This window comes from Pristiophorus japonicus, chromosome 9, assembly GCF_044704955.1.
Source record: "Pristiophorus japonicus isolate sPriJap1 chromosome 9, sPriJap1.hap1, whole genome shotgun sequence".
NCBI classification, from domain to species: Eukaryota; Metazoa; Chordata; class Chondrichthyes; family Pristiophoridae; genus Pristiophorus; species Pristiophorus japonicus.
The window spans coordinates 212,721,338-212,745,587 of record NC_091985.1 but is presented as its reverse complement, the minus strand read 5'-3'; the positions used below and the strand labels follow the sequence as shown (position 1 = coordinate 212,745,587).

Sequence of the window (24,250 nt, the reverse complement as noted above, 5' to 3'; positions counted from 1 at the left end):
TAGTACTGACCCTGGGGAACACCACTGCATACCTTCTACAGTCTGAAAAACAACCTTTCCCCACTACTCTGTTTCCTGTCACTTCGTCAATTTTGTATCCATGCTGCCACTTTCTCTTATATTCCATGGGCTTTAATTTTGCTGGTATTGGTAATAGGTCCAGGATCACAAAATATAAAACCCAGTCAGTTAATCACTTTCAGCTACTGGACTTAGCGTGTGCCCCAACAGCATCTCTCTCTCCTTCGATGTGTAAATAGAGCATCATGCCCGAAAAACTGGTATACATTTATATCCACTCAGCAAATGTATTTAACAAAAGCCTGTAGGCCGATGAGATACTGTTAAGATGCCAGTATGCTGCTCTTTTGCTCTGCATTTTGCCTGTAATGGAAGCTAGCTGAACATTTCTCCCAGTGTAACCTTTGTTGCAATGAAATGCGTGGCAAATGGAATATTGGCCTTTATTGCAAGGGGGATAAAAGTTGGGAAGTCTTGCTACAACTGTACAGGGCATTGGTGAGGCCACACCTGGAGTACAGGTGGAACCTCCCTTAACCAGCACCCTCGGAATCTGGCCTGTGATGGATGAGGGGTTGTGTCAGATGAGGGAAGGTCATCAGCCCGAGGTGTGGGAGGAGGTCGCTCAAGGTCGGGGGCGGGGGGGGGGGGGGGGGGGCGGAGGAGGTTGCCCGAGTTCGGACAGCGGGCCCCAAGGTGTCGGCGGGACCACCGGGCCCCACAGTGTCGGCGGGAACACCGGGCCCCGAGGTGTCGGCGGGACCACCAGGCCCCGAGGTGTCGGCGGGACCAGAGGTGTTCTAGGTTGAGGGGCTTCTGCTACTGCTGATCACTTTCTTTCGAGTAAATGTGTTGATTTTCTGTTTAGGTGAATGATTTAATTAAATCATAAAGGAAAGGCATCACCATTGTGCCTAAAAAGGGAATAGGAAACCTGGGGGGGGTGATGGGGGGAAACGGGTCGTGTTCTGCGCATGCGCCACCCAGATAAGGGAGTCCTGGATGAGAGGGGTTCAACCTGTACTGCGTCCACTTTTGGTCTCCTTAATTCAGGAAGGATATACTTGCACTGGAAGCAGTTCAGAGAAGGTTCACGAGGTTGATTCCTGAGATGAAGGGGTGCCTTATGAAGATAGGTTAAGTAGTTTGGGCCTATTACCCATTGGAGTTTAGAAGACAGAGGTGATTTTATTGAAACGTATAAAATTCAGAGGGGGCTTGACAGGGTAGATGCAGAGAGGATGTTTCCCCTCATGGGGGCATAGTTTCAGAATAAGGGGTCGGCCATTTGGAACTGAGATGTGCAGGAATTTTTTCTCAGAGGGTCGTGAATCTGGAATTCTCTGCCCCAGAGAGCTGTGGAGGCTGGGTCATTGAATGTATTTCAAGGTGGAAATAAGCAGATTTTTGAACGATAAGGGTGTCGAGGGTCATCAGGAGCAGGCACGGAAGTAGAGTTGAGGCCATGATCTTATTGAATGGTGGAGCAGGCTCGAGGGACCAAATGTCCTAACTCCTGCTCCTATTTCTTATGTTCTTATTTCTTTTAATCAGCCTTAGGCCCTTGTTCATGTCTGCTGTAATTGTATAGAAAGGGGATGTGTAAAGAGATGTTGTTTGTATGGAGATGTGAAACAAGGAAACGTTATTTCTGTGTGGGATAGTGACACAGCCTTGTGGTCACAGTCAGAGCGATGCACAGATATCCTTGTGGTTATGGTTTGAGCAGGGACAGTACACAAATGCTCAAGCTAAGAGGTGCCAGGGATCGGGAGCAAAAGCAGTAAATAAAATCTAAATTTAAATTCCGATATTGTTTCTCTTCATTTATTCCTATGTTAATAACTTTTGCTGAATGTGGCCCCTGCCAAGTGCCAGGATATCGGATCAGACCCACCACAAGAAATGAGTTTGACACCGAGGTAGACAATGTCAACCGGATTCCCCCCCACCCCATCCACCAACCTAACAACTTCTTTACAAACTCAAGCTAGGTTGTAAGACGTGACCTTGTTTTGTGGAAGCCACGTTCAGTGTCTCTAATGGGCCCCTTCACTTTCCCCATGATCAAAAACAGCATCTCCTAGAATCCCTTCAAGCATCTTCCCGGTGATCGAGGTCACGTTGATGCGCCCTTAGTTCCCTGGCTCGGATTTGTCCCCATTCTGGAAAATACGAAGTACGTGAGCTGCATTCCAATCTCAGAGCACAATCCCTGACTCTATTGAGCTGTTGGAGATATGGGCAAGGGGCTCACAGAGCATCCGTCCCATCTCTTTAAATACTCTTGGGTGGATATCATCTGGTCCTTACACACGTCAAAATTAACCTACACAGAGAATTTGCTGTCAGTGAAGAGAGACGAGAAAGACCAAAGTGCCGTTTGCCCCTCTCAGTGTGGTCCTGAAGGACTGTGTCCAGGCTGAAGTTCTGTTCCCGCCGTACAATCCTCCCTCGATTGTCCTTACTGAGCTCCAACCAGGTGATGCTAAACACTCAGGTGGGAAAGACAAAAATCTACAGCAATGTGTTGAAAGTAACGCTGATTTATTTACCTATATCCCAAATAGTAAAGTCCAGTTCAGTTACAGGAGTATTATCAGCAGAAACAAACCCCAACTAGCAGAATGAACACGATTTAATCCTGGATTTGATCAACAGCAGAATCCATCTCCTGCAATGACTTGTGAACTCGCTGGTGAGTAAGCAGGCTGGATGACTGAGACTCCCTGCCCACACTCAGACCAGATGAACAGTCGTTCCCCAGTGTGAGTGCGCTGGTGTACAGTGAGGTCAGATAAAAGCCTACCTGAGAGCACCTGAATAGTCTCTAGTGAGTGTGAACACGTTGATGGCATGTCAGTTCCCTGGAACTTTTATTACACTCCCACAATCCGGGCATTTAAAAGGCTTCTCATCAGTGTGAACTCGCTGGTGTCTCAGCAGGATGTATGATCGAGTAAATCCTTTCCCACACTCTGAGCAGGTGAATAGCCTCTCCCCAGTGTGAACTCGCTGGTGTCTCAACAGGTCAGAGGATCGGTTGAAGCCTTGTCCAAACACAGAGCACGTGTACCGTTTCTCCCGCTGTGAACGGTGCTTTTTGATTCCATGTTCAAATGATATTCAGATCTCGATGTAATGTTTGATTTGAGCTTCCAGTCCACAAATTGTCCCCTTTTAATTCCCTGTAAAATGAATTTCAAACAGGAAAAATGGAGTGAGAGAGAGAATCCATAAAAACATAAAGACAGTTTGTGAAATTGAGCTGAAAGAATCTGGTCATATGTGGGGCCTGCACTAGAAAAAAAGTGACCATGAGCGCTGCCGTATTGTCGTAAAAACCCAACTGGTTCACGAATGTCCTTCAGGGAAGGGAACTCACCTCCCTCGACAGTCCCACATGGGAAATTGTTGGTCCTACTGGGCTCAGAAGAACTGTGCCCCCCCCCCCCCCTCCTGCCCCCACCTAGCTGATGGAAATAGGGCATATTCTACCACGCGGAGTACTCTGGGTATGGACATCCGCCATAATCATAGAATGGGACAGCACAGAAGGTGGACACTTGAGCCATCGTGAGCGCATTCCAGATCACAATTCGCTGTGTGAAAGTTTCCTCATGTTGTCTCTCGTTCTTTTGCCAATCATCTTAAATCTGTCTCCCCTGGAGACCAATCAATCTGCCAATGGAAATAGTTGCTCCTTGTTTACTCTAGCAAAACTGGAAGAACTTCATTTGGAGTGGAGAGCCAGCGACACATTGTGTAGCCAGGCGCAAACACTCCTGCACAGTCCAGACATCACTTGTTTCCCACTTGGCATGAAGTAAAAATATTAATTAAATTCATTTGATTTTAAATAGTTTTGTTAATATATTGAGTCATGTTTCTCTAATTGCATTTCCCATCTCAGTTTCAAAGCCTCATTTATTTTCTTCCTCTGAGCCCCTGAACCTCATCTGGCAGTGTAATGTTGGCGAGTGGTGATTGATTGCCCTGGGAACCAACAGGGAGAGAGGCCAGAGGGCCCAGGGAGCAGCGTGTTCTGCAACCAATCGTGGAACTTGAGGGGTGGAACCTGAGTCGGACAATCAGGTGAGTCAGTGTGAAGCCATTAAACAATTCATGGTTTAAAAACTAACGCAATATTTCTTTTGTCAACCAAACAGGTTAACATTTGTCACCATTTTGTTTCCCTGATGCGATGTTAAAGCTCTTTCCACAGGCAGTGGAGTTTCAGACACTTCAGTGCCAAGTGGACCAGGTGTTGAAAAGATAATTCATTTCCCTCTTTCCATGTCGCTGTGAGTTAAAGGTAGAGATTGATTTCCCCTCATTATGCATCTGTTTGAGGGCAAACAGTGACTGGGGCCGAACCCCAACATCACGCAGCACTTCAGGAGTGAAATGGAGAAAAATCAGAGCGTACATTGAATCTGGATTTCAAACAGAGAGGATGTGACGAGGAGAGAGCGCGTTGGACGGGGGACTTGCAGCTTAGGGACAAGAGACGAAAGAATGTTTCAGAGAAACTAGAACTAGGTGTTCAGAATTTCTACCCTGTACTCAGTGATGACTTTTATAAATTATGAGGGCAGGTTGTAGAGACTAGGCTTGTATTCCCTTGAATGTAGAAGATTAAAGGGTGATCTAATTGAGGTGTTTTAAGATGATTAAAAGAGATGATAAGGTAGATAAAGAAACTATTTCACATGGTGGGGGAGTCCAAAACAAGAGGTCATAACCTTAAAATTAGAGCTAGGCCATTTAGTGGTGATGACAGGAAGCACTTCATCACACAAGCTGGAACATGTCCCCGAGAGTAACCGAAGGTATCCGAAGGTATGAGAACTGAAATAATCGAGAGTTAGAAAGCAGGAAAGGTCCAAAAATGGAACAGTCTGTAATAGAACATCAGGTAGTTTTCTCTTATCTTGGAGACATCAAATGCTCGACAGTGTGTTTGAAAGAAAGTTGATTTACTTGACATATCAAAATATTAAACTCCAGCCCAGTTTTAGGGTTATCAGCAGCAGAAACAAACTCCAACTGTCAGAATGAACATGGTTCAGTCCTTGATGTGATTAACAGCAGAATCCAACCACTGCAGTCGCACGTGAATTTGATGGTGTCTCAGCAGGTGGGATAAACAGGTCAATCTTCCCACACAGGGAGCAGGTGAACGGCCTCTCCCCGGTGTGAACTCTCTGGTGTCTCCGCAGGGTATATGACCGAGTCAATCTCTTCCCACACATGGAGCAGGGGAACAGTCTTTCGCCGGTGAGTATGTTGATGTTTCAGCAGGTTAGACGAATCAGTGAATCCCTTCCCACATTCGGAGCAGATGAACGGCCTCTCCCCAGTGTGAACTCGCTGGTGTTTCAGCAGGTTGGACGAATCAGTGAATCCCTTCCCACATTCGGAGCAGGTGAACAGCCTCTCCCCAGTGTGAACTCGCTGGTGTGTCAACAGGTGGGATGACTGAGTGAATCTCTTCCCACACAGTGAGCAGGTAAACGGCCTCTCCCCGGTGTGAACTCGCTGGTGTGTCAACAGGTGAGATGACAATGAGAATCCCTTCCCACACACTGAGCAGGTAAACAGTCTCTCCCCAGTGTGAATTCGCTGGTGTGTCAGCAGGTTGGATGACTGAGTGAATCCCTTCCCACACAGTGAGCAGGTGAATGGCCTCTCCCCCGTGTGAACTCGCTGGTGTTTTAGCAGGTTGGATGAGTGAGTGAATCCCTTCCCACACTCGGTGCAGGTGAACGGTCTCTCTCCAGACTGACTGCATTGGTGTGTCAGTAGATCCCTTGTGCTTTTAAAGCTCTTCTCACAGTCAGAACGTTTAAAGGGTCTATCATCAGTGTGAGCAAGTTGGTGTGAAGTGAGGTTGGATAACTGTGTGAATCCCTCCCCACACACAGTGCAGGTGAATAGCCTCTCCCCGGTGTGACTGCATTGATGAGTTTCCAGATCAGACAGGGAATTGAATCTCTTCCCACAGTCCCCACATTCCCACGGTTTCTCCATGGTGGGGGTGTCCCTGTGTCTCTCCAGGTTGGATGATCAGTTGAAGCCTCGTCCACACACAGAACACGTGTACGGTTTCTCCCCACTGTGAATGGTGCGATGTTTTTTCAGGCTGTGTAACTGGTTAAAGCTCTTTCCACAATCAGTGCACTGGAACACTCTCACTCGGGTGTGTGCGTCTCGGTGCTTTTCCAGTCACACTGATGTTTCCCACAGACAGAACAGACAAACATTTCTTCTTCCACATTCAAAGGCAGATGATATTCAGATCTTGATGTGATGTCTCGTTCGAGTTTCCCATCTGCAAATCCTCCCCTTCTAATGCCCTGTAAAAGGAGTTTAGAAAAACCATCACTGAATGCAGGATAGAAATTCAGAACAGACAATTCTAGTTTTCATAGAAATTTACATCACAGCAGGAGGCCATTCAACCCAGTGTGTGTGTGCTGGCTGACAAACAGCTGTACAGTCGAATCCCACTTTCCAGCTCTTGGTCCGTAGCCTTGTAGGTTATGGCACTTCAAGTGCATATCCAAATACGTTTTAAATGCTGAGGGTTTCTGCCTCTTCCACCCTTTCAGGCAGAGTGTTCCAGACCCCCTCCAACCTGTGCGAAAAAATTCTCCTGAAATCCCCTCTAGACCTTCTACCAATGACTTTAAATCTATGCCTCCTGGTTATTGATCCGTCTGCCAAGGTGAATAGGTCCCTCCTAGCCACTCGATCTAGGCCCCTCAATTTTATGCACCTCAGCCTCCTCTGTTCGAAAGAAAACAACCCCAGCCTAGCCAATCTTTCCTCATAGCTAAAAATTCACCAGTCCAGGCAACATCCTCATATCTCTTCTGTACCCTCTCGTTCCTGTAATGTGGTGACCAGAACTGCACGCAGTACTCTAGCTGTGGCCTAACTCGTGTTTTATACAGTTCAAGCACAACCTCCCTGCTCTTGTATTCTATGCCTCGGCAAGTATTCCGTATGCCTTCTTAACCACATTATTCTATCTGTCCTACTACCTTCAAGGATTTGTGGACCTGCACACCAAGGTCCCTCTGTTCCTCTACACTTCAATGTCCTACCATTTATTGTGTATTCCCTCACCTTGTTAGACCTCCCCATTACCTCACTGCATTATCTCACACTTCTTGAATTCCAGTTGCCACTGTTCTACCACCTGACCAGTTCATTGATATCTTCCTGCAGTCTGCAGCTTTCTTATCAACTACACAATCAATTTTCATATAATCTGCAAACCTCTTAATCATATCCCCTACATTCAAGTCAAAATCATTGATTATATACCACAAAAAGCAAGGGACCAAGTACTGAGCCCTGTGGAACCCCACTGGAAACACCCTTCCAGTCACAAAAACACCCATCAACCATTACCCTTTGCTTCCTGCCTCAGCCAATTTTGGATCAACTTGTCACTTTGCCTCGGATCCCATCGGCTTTTACTTTCGTGATCAGTCTGCCATGTGGGACCTTATCAAAAGCCTTGCTAAAATCCATAAAGACTACATCAAATGCACCACCCTCATCAACCCTCTATGTTACCTCCTTAAAAACTTCAATCAAGTTAGTCAGACACGACCTTCCCTTAAATCCATGCTGACTGTCCCTGATTAACCCGTGTCTTTCTGAATGAAGATTTATCCTGTCCCTCAGGATTTTTCCAATAATTGAAAGTCCAAATTGGGGGAACTGAATTGTATTTTGTCATCCCATCGAGATTGGGGGCAGAGGGACAATAAATAATAATAAATTATTTTAAAAATCGGTGAGCAGACAGACCTGCAGTATGTTCACTATTCAAGCTGACCAAAATCAGGCCGTTTGGATTGGATTTGGAGACCAAAACTGTAACAAACCCTCAGCAGAGACTCACACCCCATTGAGTAAACTCCAGAAGATATTTTTTCTGGTGATTTCTATTAATTTCGATTTAATGAATGCCGTAACCGACAGGTTCAATTAATGTTTATTTTCCAAATGTAGCTTGTAAGAGTGAAAAACTTTAATTAGGGGTAAAGTAAATCATTGTAATTAAAATAAAGTAAGAAAGACTGAGAGTAAGGTTTAAAATGCATTCATGGTAGAACAGTTGAATTAGGCAGAAACACTAAGGTCAGAGAAATTCTCTTGGGAGATAAGAACACCCACAAGATTTATGTAGACAGCTCACAGAAATAATGAGAGGAGGCCACGATGTTCCAGCCACAGGAGATAACAGGGACAATGCCTCTTTTAAGCAGAGGGTAGCCATATGTCTGCCAAGGACATTAGTCTGAGAATTAGCCTGGGAAGAAGTTCCCAGAAATGTAACACATAACCTGTAGGGGGCTATTCCCTAGCAACAGTCATCAGAACTGAATGTACCAATGGAATCATTAGAAATTACTGTAACCAAGTAACTGTAGCACCCAATGAAATTATTGTAACCTGTATTAATCAATGGAACACTTCCCCGCGTAGTTCCACCATTTTGACTGTATCTAAACTGTATAAAAATGTAATTACACAGCTTGTCCTGTGAGATCGATGTTGAGAGCACTCAGTAACAGTACTGATGAGGCCGGATCTCCCTTGATTAATTAGGTTTTAATAAACAACTCTTTTGCTCTATAAAAGACATTTCATTAGAGTGTTATATTTTTAATACCCCACAACATTATGGTGCTGCAAGCAGGGTTACAAGGGGCAGCCTACAGACAAATGTATACGAATCCATCACGAGTGAGTATCTTCAACTACCACTCATAATCTGACGTGAGCCGTTACGAGACGTGTCTGTTGCCCCGGGGTACTTGAATCTGTGAAAGGTCTGCTATGGTGTAAAAGACTTTGGGGAATTGGGAAGTCACGATAGACACTATCAGAAGGCATCGATGTGGATAGAGGAACCATCAGTATCTAGAATACAGATAAATCGATAAGGGTGTCAATGGGATTGCAGGCTCTAGGGGCAGGGGAAACTGACTGGAGGGACAGTCAGTATCTAGAACACAGTTTAATCAATAAGAAGTCGGTGGGACTGTAGACACCGGGGTTAGGTGATACAAGTGGGAAGACAGTCAGTATCGGAGAATACAGTGAAACCGATATAAGGGTAGACGTATCAAAAACTGAGTATGACGTGTAAAGATATGCTGGACACTGCTCCCTTATGGGGGGGACTAGGATATTTTTCAGACGACCATAAAAAAACCTGATAGTGACTATCTTAAGTGATGTATGGATCCAAAAATAGAGCCGGTCAAACAATTAATAAACTTTGTTGAATGAAGAGGCTTTTGTGAATGTCTGTCTTTGAATGAAAGTGCTTGTGTGATTTTTGACTGCGGAATATTTGAGGTGGGAATTAATGAATTTTTCAAGTGTCTGAAAGCCTGTTTGGAAAAAATGGTGGAGCTGTGTTTGTTTTAGCTCCACCCACTTTTTCGGACAGTGAAATTTTTTTTTTTAACCCTTTGTAGTGTTGTCCTGTATGTGGTAACTTTTAAGAAAGTGTGAACCTAGAATTGAATTACATTTTAAGTTAGAAGCATAGGTGCGGATTTACTTGGATGATAAGTTACAGAGCTAGGAAATTCACAAAAGATAGGTTTGTTGAGCAAAAGGTCTAAAATGCATGGTCCCGTTGGTTTTTTTTAAAAATTTCGACATGCTCATTTACTTGTCAAAAGAAAACATATAATCATTGATTACATTGGGTTGAAAGACAATAAATTTAGTCTAAGAATGAGATAAAGAATGGAGACGGGAAATTGTAATGCCATTAAAAAAAAGCCTGCATGGTTCTCTCGAGGCTACGGGCTGGGGAACTACGCCCCCATTTTCCTTGTGCAAAACCTTGACATGAAAGCTTGTAGCTCAGTAAAAAGAGTTTTAAATAAAAGATTGGCAGTACAATATTTGAATTGTGATTTTGATATAGTTCAGGTGATTCTCCTTGATAAAAATTTTGGTTGTATTGGAAAATCTTGGGTTTGGAAGCCTTTTTAATAAAATTACACAACTACTGCGTCAGAATCTGAAGCTTAAAAATATGTAATTTATGAGATACTGTATCACAAAATTGAAGTTACAGAGCAAAAGATTAGAGCTTTTGATGTTCCGCTTCTAAAACAGAAATTGGGCACACAATTATAAAACAAGTACTTTGCATTCTGTGATCTGTGAATCACTATAAGCATAAATGAGAAGTCCGATTAAAAAAAGTTACCATATTTGACATTTTGTAATCCAACAATAAATACAAATCTTAAAGGAGAGCAGAGGTTAGGATGGGAAAAGTGAAGAGTTCATTTTGTTGTGAAGGTTTCAAGTACCACGGGTGAAGAGAAGGCACAACAAAATACTGAGATACATTCCAAATAAAATGTTAAATCTGATCTCTTTTTTAAAAAAACTAAAAAAAAAACTAAAAGGTTTGGAAACAATCGAAAAATACCTTGGGGGAAGAGAGTAATTTTGACAGGCATGTTAATGTGTGAAGTGCCCAACTACCCGATAAAACCAGAAGCTGCACGGGCTGTGAGACAGATAGTGGAGGGAGTTACTGGAAAGCGGTATACTCAGGAGGTAGAGGGAACAACAAATTCCCCTGTCTGGCCCATGCAAAAGCCAGACGGATCATATCAGTTAACTATTGATTATACTGCCCTCAATAAGGTGACTCCCCATCAACATCCCATCGTGGCCAGCCCAATCACAATAGTTAATGGATTAAAACCAGAGCAGAAGATCTTCAGTGTATTAGACATAGCCAATGGATTCTGGTCCATGCCCCTGGCAAAAGAGTCCCAAGATAAGTTTGCCTTCAGTCAGCGACCATCAGTACACCTGGACACGGGTCCCACAATAGCCCGGCTATATTCCACCGGACTATGAGTTGAGCCATAGAAAAGGTGGATTTAACCCCGTATAGGAGTACTCTCCTACAATACATAGATGATCTTACTAATAACATCCGAGGATGATAGGGGGCATACAGGAGCACGTATAGAGATCCTGGAAGTCCTGCAGGACACAGGATTCAAAGTAAATACTAAAAAAGGCACAAATCGGACAAGCTGTGGTATAGTACCTGGGACACAAAATATCCCAAGGAACTAGGACCATGTCCAATGACAGGAAGGAGGCCATTAGGATTATGCCTCGACCCAAAACAGCCCGAGGGGTGTGTAAGGTACTGGGGCTCTTTATTGCAGGAATCTTGTACCTAACTTCGTGGCAATCGCAGAACCAATACAGCGGCTAGTGAAAGTGGGAAAACCATCCTTAGAAACTGTAGATTGGGCCCCGAACAAGAAGCAGCAGACGGTAATCTGAATGAAGCCCTAATGTCAGCTCCAGGGCTGGGACTCCCGAACATGGATCTCCCGTTCCATATATATTGTGAGAACCAGGGAGGCTTCTATGGAGCCGCGGTGACACAAATGCATGGGTATAGGATGAGACCCGTAGCTTACTACTCGACACAGCAATCACCAGTGGCTGCCGGTCTGTCCAGATGCCTGGCCGCACTGGATTGTGCCACTTGGGCAGTCAAAATTAGTGAGTCTGTCATAATGACAGGAGAAATAATACTGCACACAAAACACACACTGGTGGAAATGCTAAATGGGAGGCAGTCCTATTACCACATGATTGGCTTGGATCAAGGGACTCATTTCACGGGTCAAGTGATGAAAGAAACTTGTAGAATATTTGGTATTAAGCAGAAGTTTCACATCCCATATCACCCCTAGACTTCAGCGATGGTAGAGAGAATGAATCGGACCCTTAAAACCACCTCGAGTGAGGCAATGAAGTTACCAGAAGGAATAGTGACAGGAGGAGCCGACTTAGGCCCCCTATAAGACAGAATCAGAAAGTATGTGAAGGAATTGAGTGAGCAGTTGAAAGGTATGCGACAGGAGGTCCGAGAAAGGCAGAAGGAGGAGGATGAAGACAGTGAGATAACCGCCTCGGCTATAATCCCTGAGGTGGGGGCGAAGGTAATGGTTAAGGAAGTGGCAGAGAAACCAGGGTTCGCACCTAGGGGAGCGGACCATATGAGGTATTAATTAGTGGAGATACGTGTGCTTGCGTTGATATGAAAGGTAGGGGTCGATGGAAACACTGGTCCCAGCTGAAAGAATATAAAGGTACGACAGATGGACTTTTTAAAGAGGATTAGGATGTATATTTGCAATATTAGGGGTACTGGCTATAATAAAATGGATCTGGAAAAGGGCACATGCCTGGAGAAACGGTGCAAACAATCCAGTTGAAATAGAAATGGTAAGACTAACTAAAAATCTGGAATATCCAGGATGTGTTTTATCAACAGAATATAAACATGATCACCACCGCCCTTCCGATTCTACAAGGACAAGCTACAAGGCTGCCCCTAGGGGGCCCGGAAGCATATACTCACACCAGAGGGTACAACAACTACGTAAAGCAGCCCAGAGTGTCAGGAGCATTTATCTTGAAGCCACAAGATAAGTGGGTAACAAAATGTTACCTGAATATTGTAAACCAGCGAATTAACCTTGGGAAAGCATATGGTAGTTAAACCTAGAACAGAAGCAATAGTACATTGTCTGGACCCAGAGAGGGACACGGTCTTAGAGCCGTCCTCGTTAATGGGTCATATGTCAGGAAGAGAGAAAGTATTCAGGTCCAGCAGTGATGATTAATAGTCACGACCCCAGGACCAACAACACTACCACCAATTACTTGACATCCCCTTACTGAAGGCCCACCCGGCGGGATCGGAGGGAATGTTGTTATTTGACAATGTGTAGCATGAAATGTTACCTGTGAGCATAAATTTAACAGACTTATACCGGCCAGAAAAGTTTATCCCCAAGACTAAAGCATTGTACACACGATTGCTAGATACAATCCTGAGAAAAGCTAGCGAAACATCAGGAGCAAGGGAGTATCATAAGCAGCTGAGACATAGAGGAGGGAAGACAGAGGAGATCTATAGGGAATGACGTGTTAACTAGAGTAAGTACAGGGACCTCGCTAGTAGATGCACTAGCTATACAGGTGATCCAAGCAGGAGCAGATAGTTTGAGGAGAAAGATGGAGGTACGATGAGGAAACAGGCCGTGATAGAGATAGAGTCTTTAGAGTTAGGATCTAAAACATCCAAAATACTGCTGGAGGGTATATCCGTATTGGAAGGCCATGCACGAACAATTAACGAGCTAAATAAGCAGGAATGAGAGGACGATGCCGAGGACAGGAAAAGAGACACATCATGCCTATGGGAGATAGATGATCGGTCAGGTGAGACACAATATGGATCAGATACAAACCAGGCAAGTTCCAGATTGGATAAATAGCACCCAGTTGAAAGAAATGGCACAGCACACTGGGCCATTAGACGCATGCACCCTGAAAGGAATGACTAGGGTGTATGCGGTTACAGGAGGATGGAAGGAGAAACAAACATAATACGAGGGGAAGAGTACGTCTGCGATGGACCAGTATGAGATCAAAAAGAATGGAAATATAAGGGGAATATCTTTATCCGGATGCCGGAGAGAAGGAAACCTAACTATATGTACTCGCCCAGTGGGAGACTGGAGCAAGGATAGCTGTGGGTTTGACAATACTACGGAAGGATGTGTCATTGGAATAAGCCCTGCCCGAACCGAACTGACACATTAAGCCTATCAAGGGTGAGGAGAATATTGTGTGGTAACTAGCCTGGGAACTTACGATTCCGGAGGCTTGACTTGTAACATTACAATGCCTAACTTTTGCTTTACTCCGTGTCGGTGGTAGTGGGAAGAGCACACATGACGTATATAAACGCCAGGAAGACAATATAAGCGATGAGATTAAGCAAGATATTGATGATTACATGGAAGAGCAAGCACCACCAATTCCCGTTACTTGAAGATTTAACGGAGCTCAAAGGACCGTTAAGAAATTACATTATAAGATATTATGAGCTAAAGGATAAAGGCAAAGAACTGGACAGTGAAATAAAGGATAACCTGAAAAACCCGCCTTGATACTTGAGATTATACATCCGTGGATAAGGATCTTTTCACATACCCTAGTGGCAGTACAGATAGTAATAGTCTTGAGTTGGTTGGTGATGTTATGTAACAAGTGCAAAAACAGGAGAGGCATACCCGAGTAAAGTTACAAGATAGGGATTAGAATTATATCCCATGTGTTAGTCCTAGTGCAGCTGATAGTGGTGCTGATACTCCGGGGAGAATGTGCAGGCAGATACAAGAGACGCAGAGCAAAGACGCTGGCCAAGGCCCGTAACCAAGAATGCAGAAAGCCTTTGTTAGATCCAAAAAAGGGTAATCAAACACAAAGACGGCATGAATACCTGATATGAGTCGTGAGTGTCCCAATCCTAGCGCCTGATCAACTAAACCGAGGCGAGAGATACACAAATCAAGACAGGAAAAGGAAAATTGTTGTTCATGGTGGGTATTAGGGGTTACCACCTGATCAAATGGGGGATTGTAAGAGTGAAAAACCTTAATTAGGGGTAAAGTAATTTGGTGTAATTAAAATAAAGTAAGACTTTATTAGGCAGAAACACTGTCAGAGAAATTCTCTTAGGAGATAAGAACACCCACAAAATTTATGTAAACAGTGCACAGAAATAATGAGAAGAGGCCACGATGTTCCAGCCACAGGAGATAACAGGGTCAATGCCTTTTTTAAGCAGAGGGTAGCCATATGTCTGCCAAGGACATTAGTCTGAGAATTAGCCTGGGAAGAAGTTCCCAGAAATGTAACAAATAACCTGTGGGCAGCTATTCCCCAGCAACAGTCGTCAGAACTGAATGTACCAATGGAATCTTTAGAAATTACTTTAACTAATAAAATTAATGTAACTGGAGCACCCAATGAAATTGTTGTAACCTGTATTAACCAATGCAACACTTCCCCATGTAGTTCCATCATTTTGACTATCTCAACTGTATAAAAATGTAATTACACAGCTGTCCTGAGATCAGCGTTGTAGAGCACTCAGTAATGGTACTGATGAGGCCGGATCTCCCTTGATTAATCAGCTTTTAATAAACAACACTTTTCTCTATAAAATATCTTTCATGAGTGTTATATTTTTAATACTCCACATTAGCTCCAGACCCCCAGACTGAGCATCAATCCAGCCCGGGTAATTGACGGGAGCTCCAGACCAATAGGAAGAGCGGGGGAGGGGCTGGAGGACCGAGCGGGCAGCTGTCCTCCAAACAATGGGAGTGGAGGGCGGGGGGCTTGTGACAGCCAGTGGGCGGGGCTGAGCCTGGATTGGCTGAAATGCTACCCCATTTTTAAAACTGGTTTCTCAAACTCCAGCAAAAACTGGAGCTTTTGTTGTGGCTTTAGACATAAGAACATATCACAAGAACATAAGAATTAGGAACAGGAGTAGGCCATTTAGCCCCTCGAGCCTGTTCCGCCATTCAATAACACCATGGCTGATCTGGCCGTGGACTCAGCTCCACTTACCCGCCCTCTCCCCGTAACCCTTAATTCCCTTATTGGTTAAAAATCTATCTATCTGTGACTTGAATACATTGAATGAGCTAGCCTCAACTGCTTCCTTGGGCAGAGAATTCCACAGATTCACAACCCTCTGGGAGAAGAAATTCCTTCTCAACTCGGTTTTAAATTGGCTCCCCCGTATTTTGAGGCTGTGCCCCCTAGTTCTAGTCTCCCCTACCAGTGGAAACAACCTCTCTGCCTCTAACCTGTCTATCCCTTTCATGATTTTAAATGTTTCTATAAGATCACCCCTCAGCCTTCTGAACTCCAACGAGTAAAGACCCAGTCTACTCAATCTATAATCATAAGGTAACCCCCTCATCTCTGGAATCAGCCAATGTAGCGTCTCTGTACCCCCTCCAAAACCAGTATATTCTTCCTTAAGTAAGGTGACCAAAACTGCACGCAGTACTCCAGGTGTGGCCTTACCAATACCCTATACAGTTGCAGCAGGACCTCCCTACTTTTGTACTCCATCCCTCTTGCAATGAAGGCCAACATTCCATTCGCCTTCCTGATTACCTGCTGCACCTGCAAACTAACATTTTGGGATTCATGCACAAGGACCCCCAGGTCCCTCTGCACCTCAGCATGTTGTAATTTCTCCCCATTCAAATAATATTCCCTTTTACTGTGTTTTTTCCCCCAAGGTGGATGATCTCACACTTTCCGACATTGTATTCCATCTGCCAAACCTTAGCCCATTCGCTTAACCTATCTAAATCTCTTTGCAGCCTCTGTGTGTCCTCTACACAACCCGCTTTCCCGATAATCTTAGTGTCATCTGCAAATTTTGTTACACTACACTCTGTCCCCTCTTCCAAGTCATCTATGTATATTGTAAACAGTTGTGGTCCCAGCACCGATCCCTGTGGCACACCACTAACCACCGATTTCCAACCTGAAAAGGACCCATTTATCCTGACTCTCTGCTTTCTGTTCGCCAGCCAATTCTCTATCCATGCCAATACATTTCCTCTGACTCCGCGTACCTCTATCTTCTGCAGTAACCTTTTGTGTGGCACCTTATCGAATGCTTTTTGGAAATCTAAATACACCACATCCATCGGTACACCTCTATCCACCATGCTCGTTATATCCTCAAAGAATTCCAGTAAATTAGTTAAACATGATTTCCCCTTCATGAGTCCATGCTGCGTCTGCTTGATTGCACTATTCCTATCTAGATGCCCCGCTATTTCTTCCTTAATGATAGTTTCAAGCATTTTCCCCACTACAGATATTAAACTAACCGGCCTACAGTTACCTGCCTTTTGTCTGCCCCCTTTTTTAAACAGAGGCGTTACATTAGCTGCTTTCCAATCCGCTGGTACCTCCCCAGAGTCCATAGAATTTTGGTAGATTATAACGAATGCATCTGCTATAACTTCCGCCATCTCTTTTAATACCCTGGGATGCATTTCATCAGGACCAGGGGACTTGTCTACCTTGAGTCCCATTAGCCTGTCCAGCACTCCCCCCGCCCCTCCCAGTGATAGTGATTATCTCTAGGTCCTCCCTTCCCACATTCCCGTGACCAGCAATTTTTGGCATGGTTTTTGTGTGTTCCACTGTGAAGACCGAGGCAAAATAATTGTTTAAGGTCTCAGCCATTTCCACATTTCCCATTATTAAATCTCCCTTCTCATCTTCTAAGGGACCAACATTTACTTTAGTCACTCTTTTCCATTTTATATATCTGTAAAAGCTTTTACTATCTGTTTTTATATTTTGCGCAAGTTTACCTTCGTAATCTATCTTTCCTTTCTTTATTGCTCTTTTAATCATTCTTTGCTGTTGTTTAAAATTTTCCCAATCCTCTAGTTTCCCACTAATCTTGGCCACCTTTACGCATTGGTCTTTGATTTGATACTCTCCTTTATTTCCTTGGTTATCCACAGCTGGTTATCCCTTCTCTTACCGCCCTTCTTTTTCACTGGAATATATTATATATTTTTGTCGCGCACTATGAAAGAGCTCCTTAAAAGTCCTCCACTGTTCCTCAATTGTGCCACCGTTTCGTCTGTTCCCAGTCTACTTTAGCCAACTCTGCCCTCATCCCACTGTAGTCCCCTTTGTTTAAGCATAGTACGCTCGTTTCTGACACTACTTCCTCACCCTCAATCTGTATTACAAATTCAAACATACTGTGATCACTCATTCCGAGAGGAACTTTTACTTGGAGATTGTTTATTTTTCCTGCCTCATTACACAGGACCAGATCTAAGATAGCTTGCTCCCTTGTAGGTTCTGTTACATACTGTTCTGAGAAACAATCCCGTATGCATTCTATGAATTCCTCCTCCAGGCTACCCAGTGTGATTTGAGTTGACCAATCGACATGTAGGTTAAAATCCCCCATGATTACTGCCGTTCCTTTTTCACATGCCTCCATTATTCCCTTGATTATTGCCCTCCCCACCGTGAAGTTATTATTTGGGGGCCTATAAACTACGCCCACCAGTGACTTTTTCCTATCTTACTATCCTTCTTACTATCTCCAATCTCCACCCACAATGATTCAACATTTTGTTCATTAGAGCCAATATCATCTCTCACAACTGCCCTGATATCATCCTTTATTAACAGAGCTACCCCTCCTACTTTCCCTTCTTGTCTATCTTTCTGAATCGTCAGATACCCCTGTATGTTTAATTCCCAGTCTTGGCCACCCTGCAACCATGTTTCTGTAATGGCCACCAAATCATACCCATTTGTAATGATTTGTGCCGTCAACTCATTTACTTTATTTCGAATGCTGCGTGCATTTAGGTAGAGTGTTTTAATCCTAGTTTTTAAACCATGATTTTTAGTTTTGACCTCTCCTGCAGCCCCTTTATATTCAGTGTCCCTTTTTGTTTTTTGCCTTGGGTTTCTCTGCCCTCCACTTTTACTCATCTCCTTTCTGTCTTTTGCTTTTGTCTCCTTTTTGTTTCCCTCTGTCTCCCTGCATTAGTTCCCATCCCCCTGCCATATTAGTTTAACTCCTCCACAACAGCACGAGCAAACAGTCCCCCTAGGACATTGGTTCCGGTCCTGCCCAGGTGCAGACTGTCCAGTCTGTACTGGTCCCACCACCCCCAGAACCTGTTCCAATGCCCCAGAAATTTGAATCCCTCCCTGCTGCACCACTGCTCGAGCCACGTATTCATCTGCGCTATCCTTCGATTCCTACTCTGACTAGCACGTGGCACTGGTAGCAATCCCGAGATTACTACTTTTGAGGTCCTACTTTTTAAATTTAGCTCCTAGCTCCTTAAATTCGTCTCGTAGGTCCTCATCCCTTTTACCACCTATGTCGTTGGTACCAATGTGCACCACGACAACTGGCTGTTCTCCCTCCCTTTTTAGAATGTCCTGCACCCGCTCCGAGACATCCTTGACCCTTGCACCAGGGAGGCAACATACCATCCTGGAATCTCGATTGCGGCCGCAGAAACGCCTATCTATTCCCCTTACAATTGAATCCCCTATCACTATCGCTCTCCCACTCTTTTTCCTGCCCTCCTGTGCAACAGAGCTCGCCACGGTGCCATGAACTTGGCTGCTGCTGCCCTCCCCTGCTGAGTCATCCCCCCCAACAGTACTCAAAGCAGTGTATCTGTTTTGCAGGGGGATGACCGCAGGGGACGACCGCAGGGCACCCCTGAATTTCCTTCCTTGCACTGCTCTTCCTGCTGGTCTTCCATTCCCGAGCTGATTGTGGACCCTTCACTTGCGGTAAGACCAACTCGCTACACGTGCTACTCACGTCATTCTCAGCATCGTGGATGCTGAGACAGATGGAACTCTGTGGGGTGGAGCAAACATTGCAACATTTGGTAGTGGAATGGGTTCATTCAGGACAGACAGCAGGGATTATTTCAGGAAATAACAGTGCAGTGAGAAAGAAAATGCAGTGCATGTTGTGTAGATGGATTGTCAAAAGGTGTTTGATAAGGTGCTGTACAGGAGGCTTGTTGATCAAATTAAGATTCACGGTATTAAACGGAGTGGGGCAGAGTGGAGAAGAAGCTGGGTAAAGGGCAGAAAACAGAGATTAGTGGTTAATGGATGTTCTTCAGACTGGAGGGATGTAAACAGTGGTGTCCCCCAGGGTCAATGTGGGGACCATTGCTCCTCAATATAGAGAAATGATCTGGACTTGGGTATATGGGGCAAAAAATTAACATCTCCAGACGCCAAAAATGGGGAGCATGGGAAACTGTGAAGACGATTGTAAGTGAGTTCAGTCTGAATGCACAGGTTTGTAAATGGGGCAGGTAGATGTCAGATGAAATTTAGTGCAGAGAAATCTGATGAGATACATTTTGGCAGGAAGAAAAAGGGAGGAAATGAACATTAAATAGTAAAACTTTAAAAGAAGCGGAGGAGTAGAGAGATTTTGGGATCACGGAGACATGGCTCCAGGATGACCAAGACTGGGAACTCAACATAGAGATATTCAACATTTCAGAAGGATAAACAGAAAGGAAAAGGAGGTGGGGTGGCGTTGCTGGTTAAAGAGGAAATTAATGCAATAGTCAGAAAGGACATTAGCTTGGATGATGTGGAATCGGTATGGGTGGAGCTACAGAATACCAAAGGGCAGAAAACACTAGTGGGAGTTATGTACAGACCACCAAACAGTAGTCGTGAGGTTGGGGACAGATCAAACAAGAAATTAGGGATGCGTGCAATAAAAGTACAGAAGTCATCATGGGTGACTTTAATCTACATATTGATTGGGCTAACCAAACTGGTCGCAATGCAGTGGAGAAGGATTTCCTGGAATGTATTAGGGATGGTTTTCTAGACCAATATGTTGAGGAACCAACTAGAGGGCTGGCCATCCTAGACTCGGTGATGTGTAATGAGAAAGGACTAATTAGCAATCTTGTTGTGCGAGATCCCTTGGGGGAAGTGTGACTATAATATGGTAGAATTCTTTATTAAGATGGCGAGTGACACAGTTAATTCAGAGACTAGGGTCCTGAACTTCAGGTAAGGTAAGTTCGATGGTATGAGACGTGAATTGGCTAGAATAGACTGGCGAGTGATACTTAAAGGGTTGACGGTGGACAGGCAATGGCAAATATTTAAAGACCACATGGATGAACTTCAACAATTGTACATCCCTGTCTGGAGTAAAAATAAAACAGGGAAGGTGGCTCAACCATGGCTAACAAGAGAAACTAAGGATTGTGTTAAATCTAAGGAAGAGGCACATAAATTGGCCAGAAAAAGCAGCAAACCTGAGGACTGGGAGAATTTTAAAATACAACAGAGGAGGACAAAGGGTTTAATTAGAGAGGGAAAACAGAGTATGAGAGGAAGCTTGCCGGGAACATAAAAACGGACTGCAAAAGCTTCTATAGATATGTGAAGACAAAAAGATTAGTGAAAACAAACGTAGGTCCCTTGCAGTCAGATTCAGGTGAATTTATAATGGGGAACAAAGAAATGGCAGACCAGTTAAACAAATACTTTGGTTCTGTCTTCACGAAGGAAGACACAATTAACCTTCCGGAAATACTAGGGGACCGAAGGTTTAGTGAGAAGGAGGAACTGAAGGAAATTCTTATTAGGCGGGAAATTGACGGGATTGAAGGCCGATAAGTCCCCAGTGCCTGATGGTCTGCATCCCAGAGTACTTAAGGAAGTAGCCCTAGAAATAGTGGATGCATTGGTGATCATTTTCCAACAGTCTATCCACTCTGGATCAGTTCCTATGGACTGGAGGGTAGCTAATGTAACACCACTTTTTAAGAAACGAGGGAGAGAGAAAAGGTGTAATTATAGATCGGTTAGCCTGACATCAGTAGTGGGGAAAATGCTGGAATCAATTATTAAAGATGAAATAGCAACACATTTGGAAAGCAGTGACAGGATCGGTCCAAGTCAGCATGGATTTATGAAGGGAAATCCTGCTTGACAAATCTTCCAGATTTTTTTGAGGATGTAACTGGTAGAGTGGACAAGGTAGAACCAGTGGATGTGGTGTATTTGGACTTTCAAAAGGTTTTTGACAAGGTCCCACACAAGAGATTGGTGTGCAAAATTAAAGCACATGGTATTGGGGGTAATGTACTGACGTGGATAGAGAACTGATTGGCAGACAGGAAGCAGAGAGTCGGGATAAACGGGTCCTTTTCAGAATGGCAGGCAGTGACTAGTGGGGTTCCGAAGGGCTCAGTGCTGGGACCCCAGCTATTTACAATATACATTAATGATTTGGACGAGGGAATTGAGTGTAATATCTCCAAGTTTGCAGATGGCACTAAGCTGAGTGGCGGTGTGAGCTGTGAAGAGGATGCTAAGAGGCTGCAGGGTGACTTGGACAGGTTAGGTGAGTGGGCAAATGCATGGCAGATGCAGTATAATGTGGATAAATGTGAGGTTATCCACTTTGGTGGCAAAAACATGAAGGCAGAATATTACTTGAATGGTGGCAGATTAGGAAAAGGGGAGGTGCAACGAGACCTGGGTGTTGTGGTACATCAGTCATTGAAAATTGGTATGCAGGTACAGTAGGCGGTGAAGGCGGCAAATGGTATGTTGGCCTTCATTGCTAGGGGATTTGAGTATAGGAGCAGGGAGGTCTTACTGCAGTTGTACAGGGCCTTGGTGAGGTCTCATCTGGAATATTGTGTTCAGTTTTGGTCTCCTAATCTGAGGAAGGACGTTCTTGCTATTGAGGGAGTGCAGCGAAGGTTCACCAGACTGATTCCCGGGATGGAAGGACTGACGTATGAGGAGAGACTGGATCGATTGTATTCACTGGAGTTTAGAAGGATGAGAGGGGATCTCATAGAAACATATAAAATTCTGACGGAACTGGACAGGTTAGATGCAGGAAGAATTAAAGGCAATGTGGAATATTGGCCCCTATGACCCCGAGTTCTCGACTCTCGAGCCAAGAGAAACAGCCTCTCAGCATTTGTGAGAGGTAGTGCTTCGTGGCATCACCCCTGAACGATCTTGTGGTGGACTCCCTCACTAGAGGAAATAGTTTTTCCTTTAATCATCTTAAACATCTTAATTAGGTCAATCATTAATCTTCTATATTCAAGGGAATACAAGCCTTTTCTGTGCAACCTGTCCTCATAATTTACAAAAGTCACCACTGCAAGTACAGGATCATAGAATTACAGAAATTTACAGCACAGGAGGAGACCGTTCGGCTCAACAAGTCCACCGAATCCCACTTTCCAGGTTACGGCACTTTAAGTGCGCATTCGAAGTACGTTGAGATATGCGATGAGTGTTTCTGCCTCCCTTTCAGGCGTGAGTTCCAGACCCCCACCACCCACTGCGTGAAAAATTATCTCCTCAAATCCCATCTGAACCTTCTACTAATTACTTTAAATCTATGACCCCTGGTTATTGACCACTCTGCTAAGGGAAATAGGTCCTTCATATCCACTCTATCTAGGCCCTTCTTAATTCTATATACCTCAAATAGGGCTCCCCTCAGCCTCCTCTATTCCAAAGACAACAACCCCAGCCTATCCAATCTTTCCTCAGTTAAAATTCTCCAGTTGAGGTAGCATCCTCGTAAATCTCCTCTGTACCCTCTCTACTGCACATCTTTCCTGTAATGTGGTGACCATAACTGCACGCAGTACTCTAACTATGGTGTAACTAGAATTTTATATAGTTCAAGCATAACCTCCCTGCTTTTATAGTCTATGCCTCAGCTAATAACCACCTTATCTACCCGTCCTGGTACCTTCAGGGATCTGTGGACATGCATTCCAAGATCCCTCTGTTCCTCTACGCTTCTCAGTATCCTACCATTTATTGTGTATTCACTTGTCCAGTTAGCCCATCACAAATGCATTACCTCACATTTCTGCAGATTGAATTCCATTTGCCACTGTTGCGCCCACCTGACCAGTCCATTGATATCTTCCTGCAGTCTACAGCTTTCTTCTTCATTATCAACCACGCGACCAATTTTCGTATCATCTGCAAACTTCTTAATCAAAACCCCTACATTCAAGTCCAACTCATTGATTATATACCACAAAAAGAAAAGGGACCAAGTAGAGCCCTGTAAAACCCCACTGGAAACATCCTCCCAGTCACAAAAACACCCATCGACCATTACACTTTGCTTCCTGCCTGAGCCAATTTTGGATGTAACTTGTCACTTTGTTCTGGATCCCACGAGCTTTAACTTTCGTGACCAGTCTGCCAATAGGACCGTAGCAAAAGCCTTGCTAAAATCCATATAGACTGCATCAAACACATTACACTCATCGATCCTCCTTTGTTATCTCCTCAAAAAATTCAATCAATTTAGTCAGACACTACCTTCCCTTAACAAATCCATGCTGACTTTCCTCGATTAATCCGTGACTTTCTAAATGAAGATTTATCCTGTCCTTCAGAATTTTTCCAATACTTTTCCCACCACCAAGGTTAGGCTGACGGTCCTGTAATTATCCCTTTTTAATCAACGGTACCACATTTGCAGTCCTCGTGTCCTCTAGCACCACACCGGTAGCCAGAGAGGATTGGAAATGATGGTCAGAGCCTCTGCTATTTCCTCTCTTGCTTCTCTTAACAGCATACATTTCATCCAGGTCTCAGGATTTATCTACTTTCAAAGCTGCTAAACATCTTAATACTTCCTCTCACTATGTTTATTTCATCTAATATTTCACACTCATCGTCCCCA

At 44.2% G+C, this 24,250-nt stretch overlaps 1 protein-coding gene across 1 annotated transcript in view; it reads right to left on the bottom strand.

Moving 5' to 3' along the window:
* Positions 1-2,549: 2,549 nt before the first annotated feature.
* Positions 2,550-24,250, bottom strand: part of LOC139274112 (uncharacterized) — a 438,299-nt gene continuing 416,598 nt past the window's right edge. The window contains 2 exon segments of the mRNA XM_070891155.1: positions 2,550-3,209; positions 4,767-6,080. Of these exon segments, the coding sequence (XP_070747256.1) occupies positions 5,176-6,080 (905 nt within the window). The 3' untranslated portion in view covers positions 2,550-3,209; positions 4,767-5,175.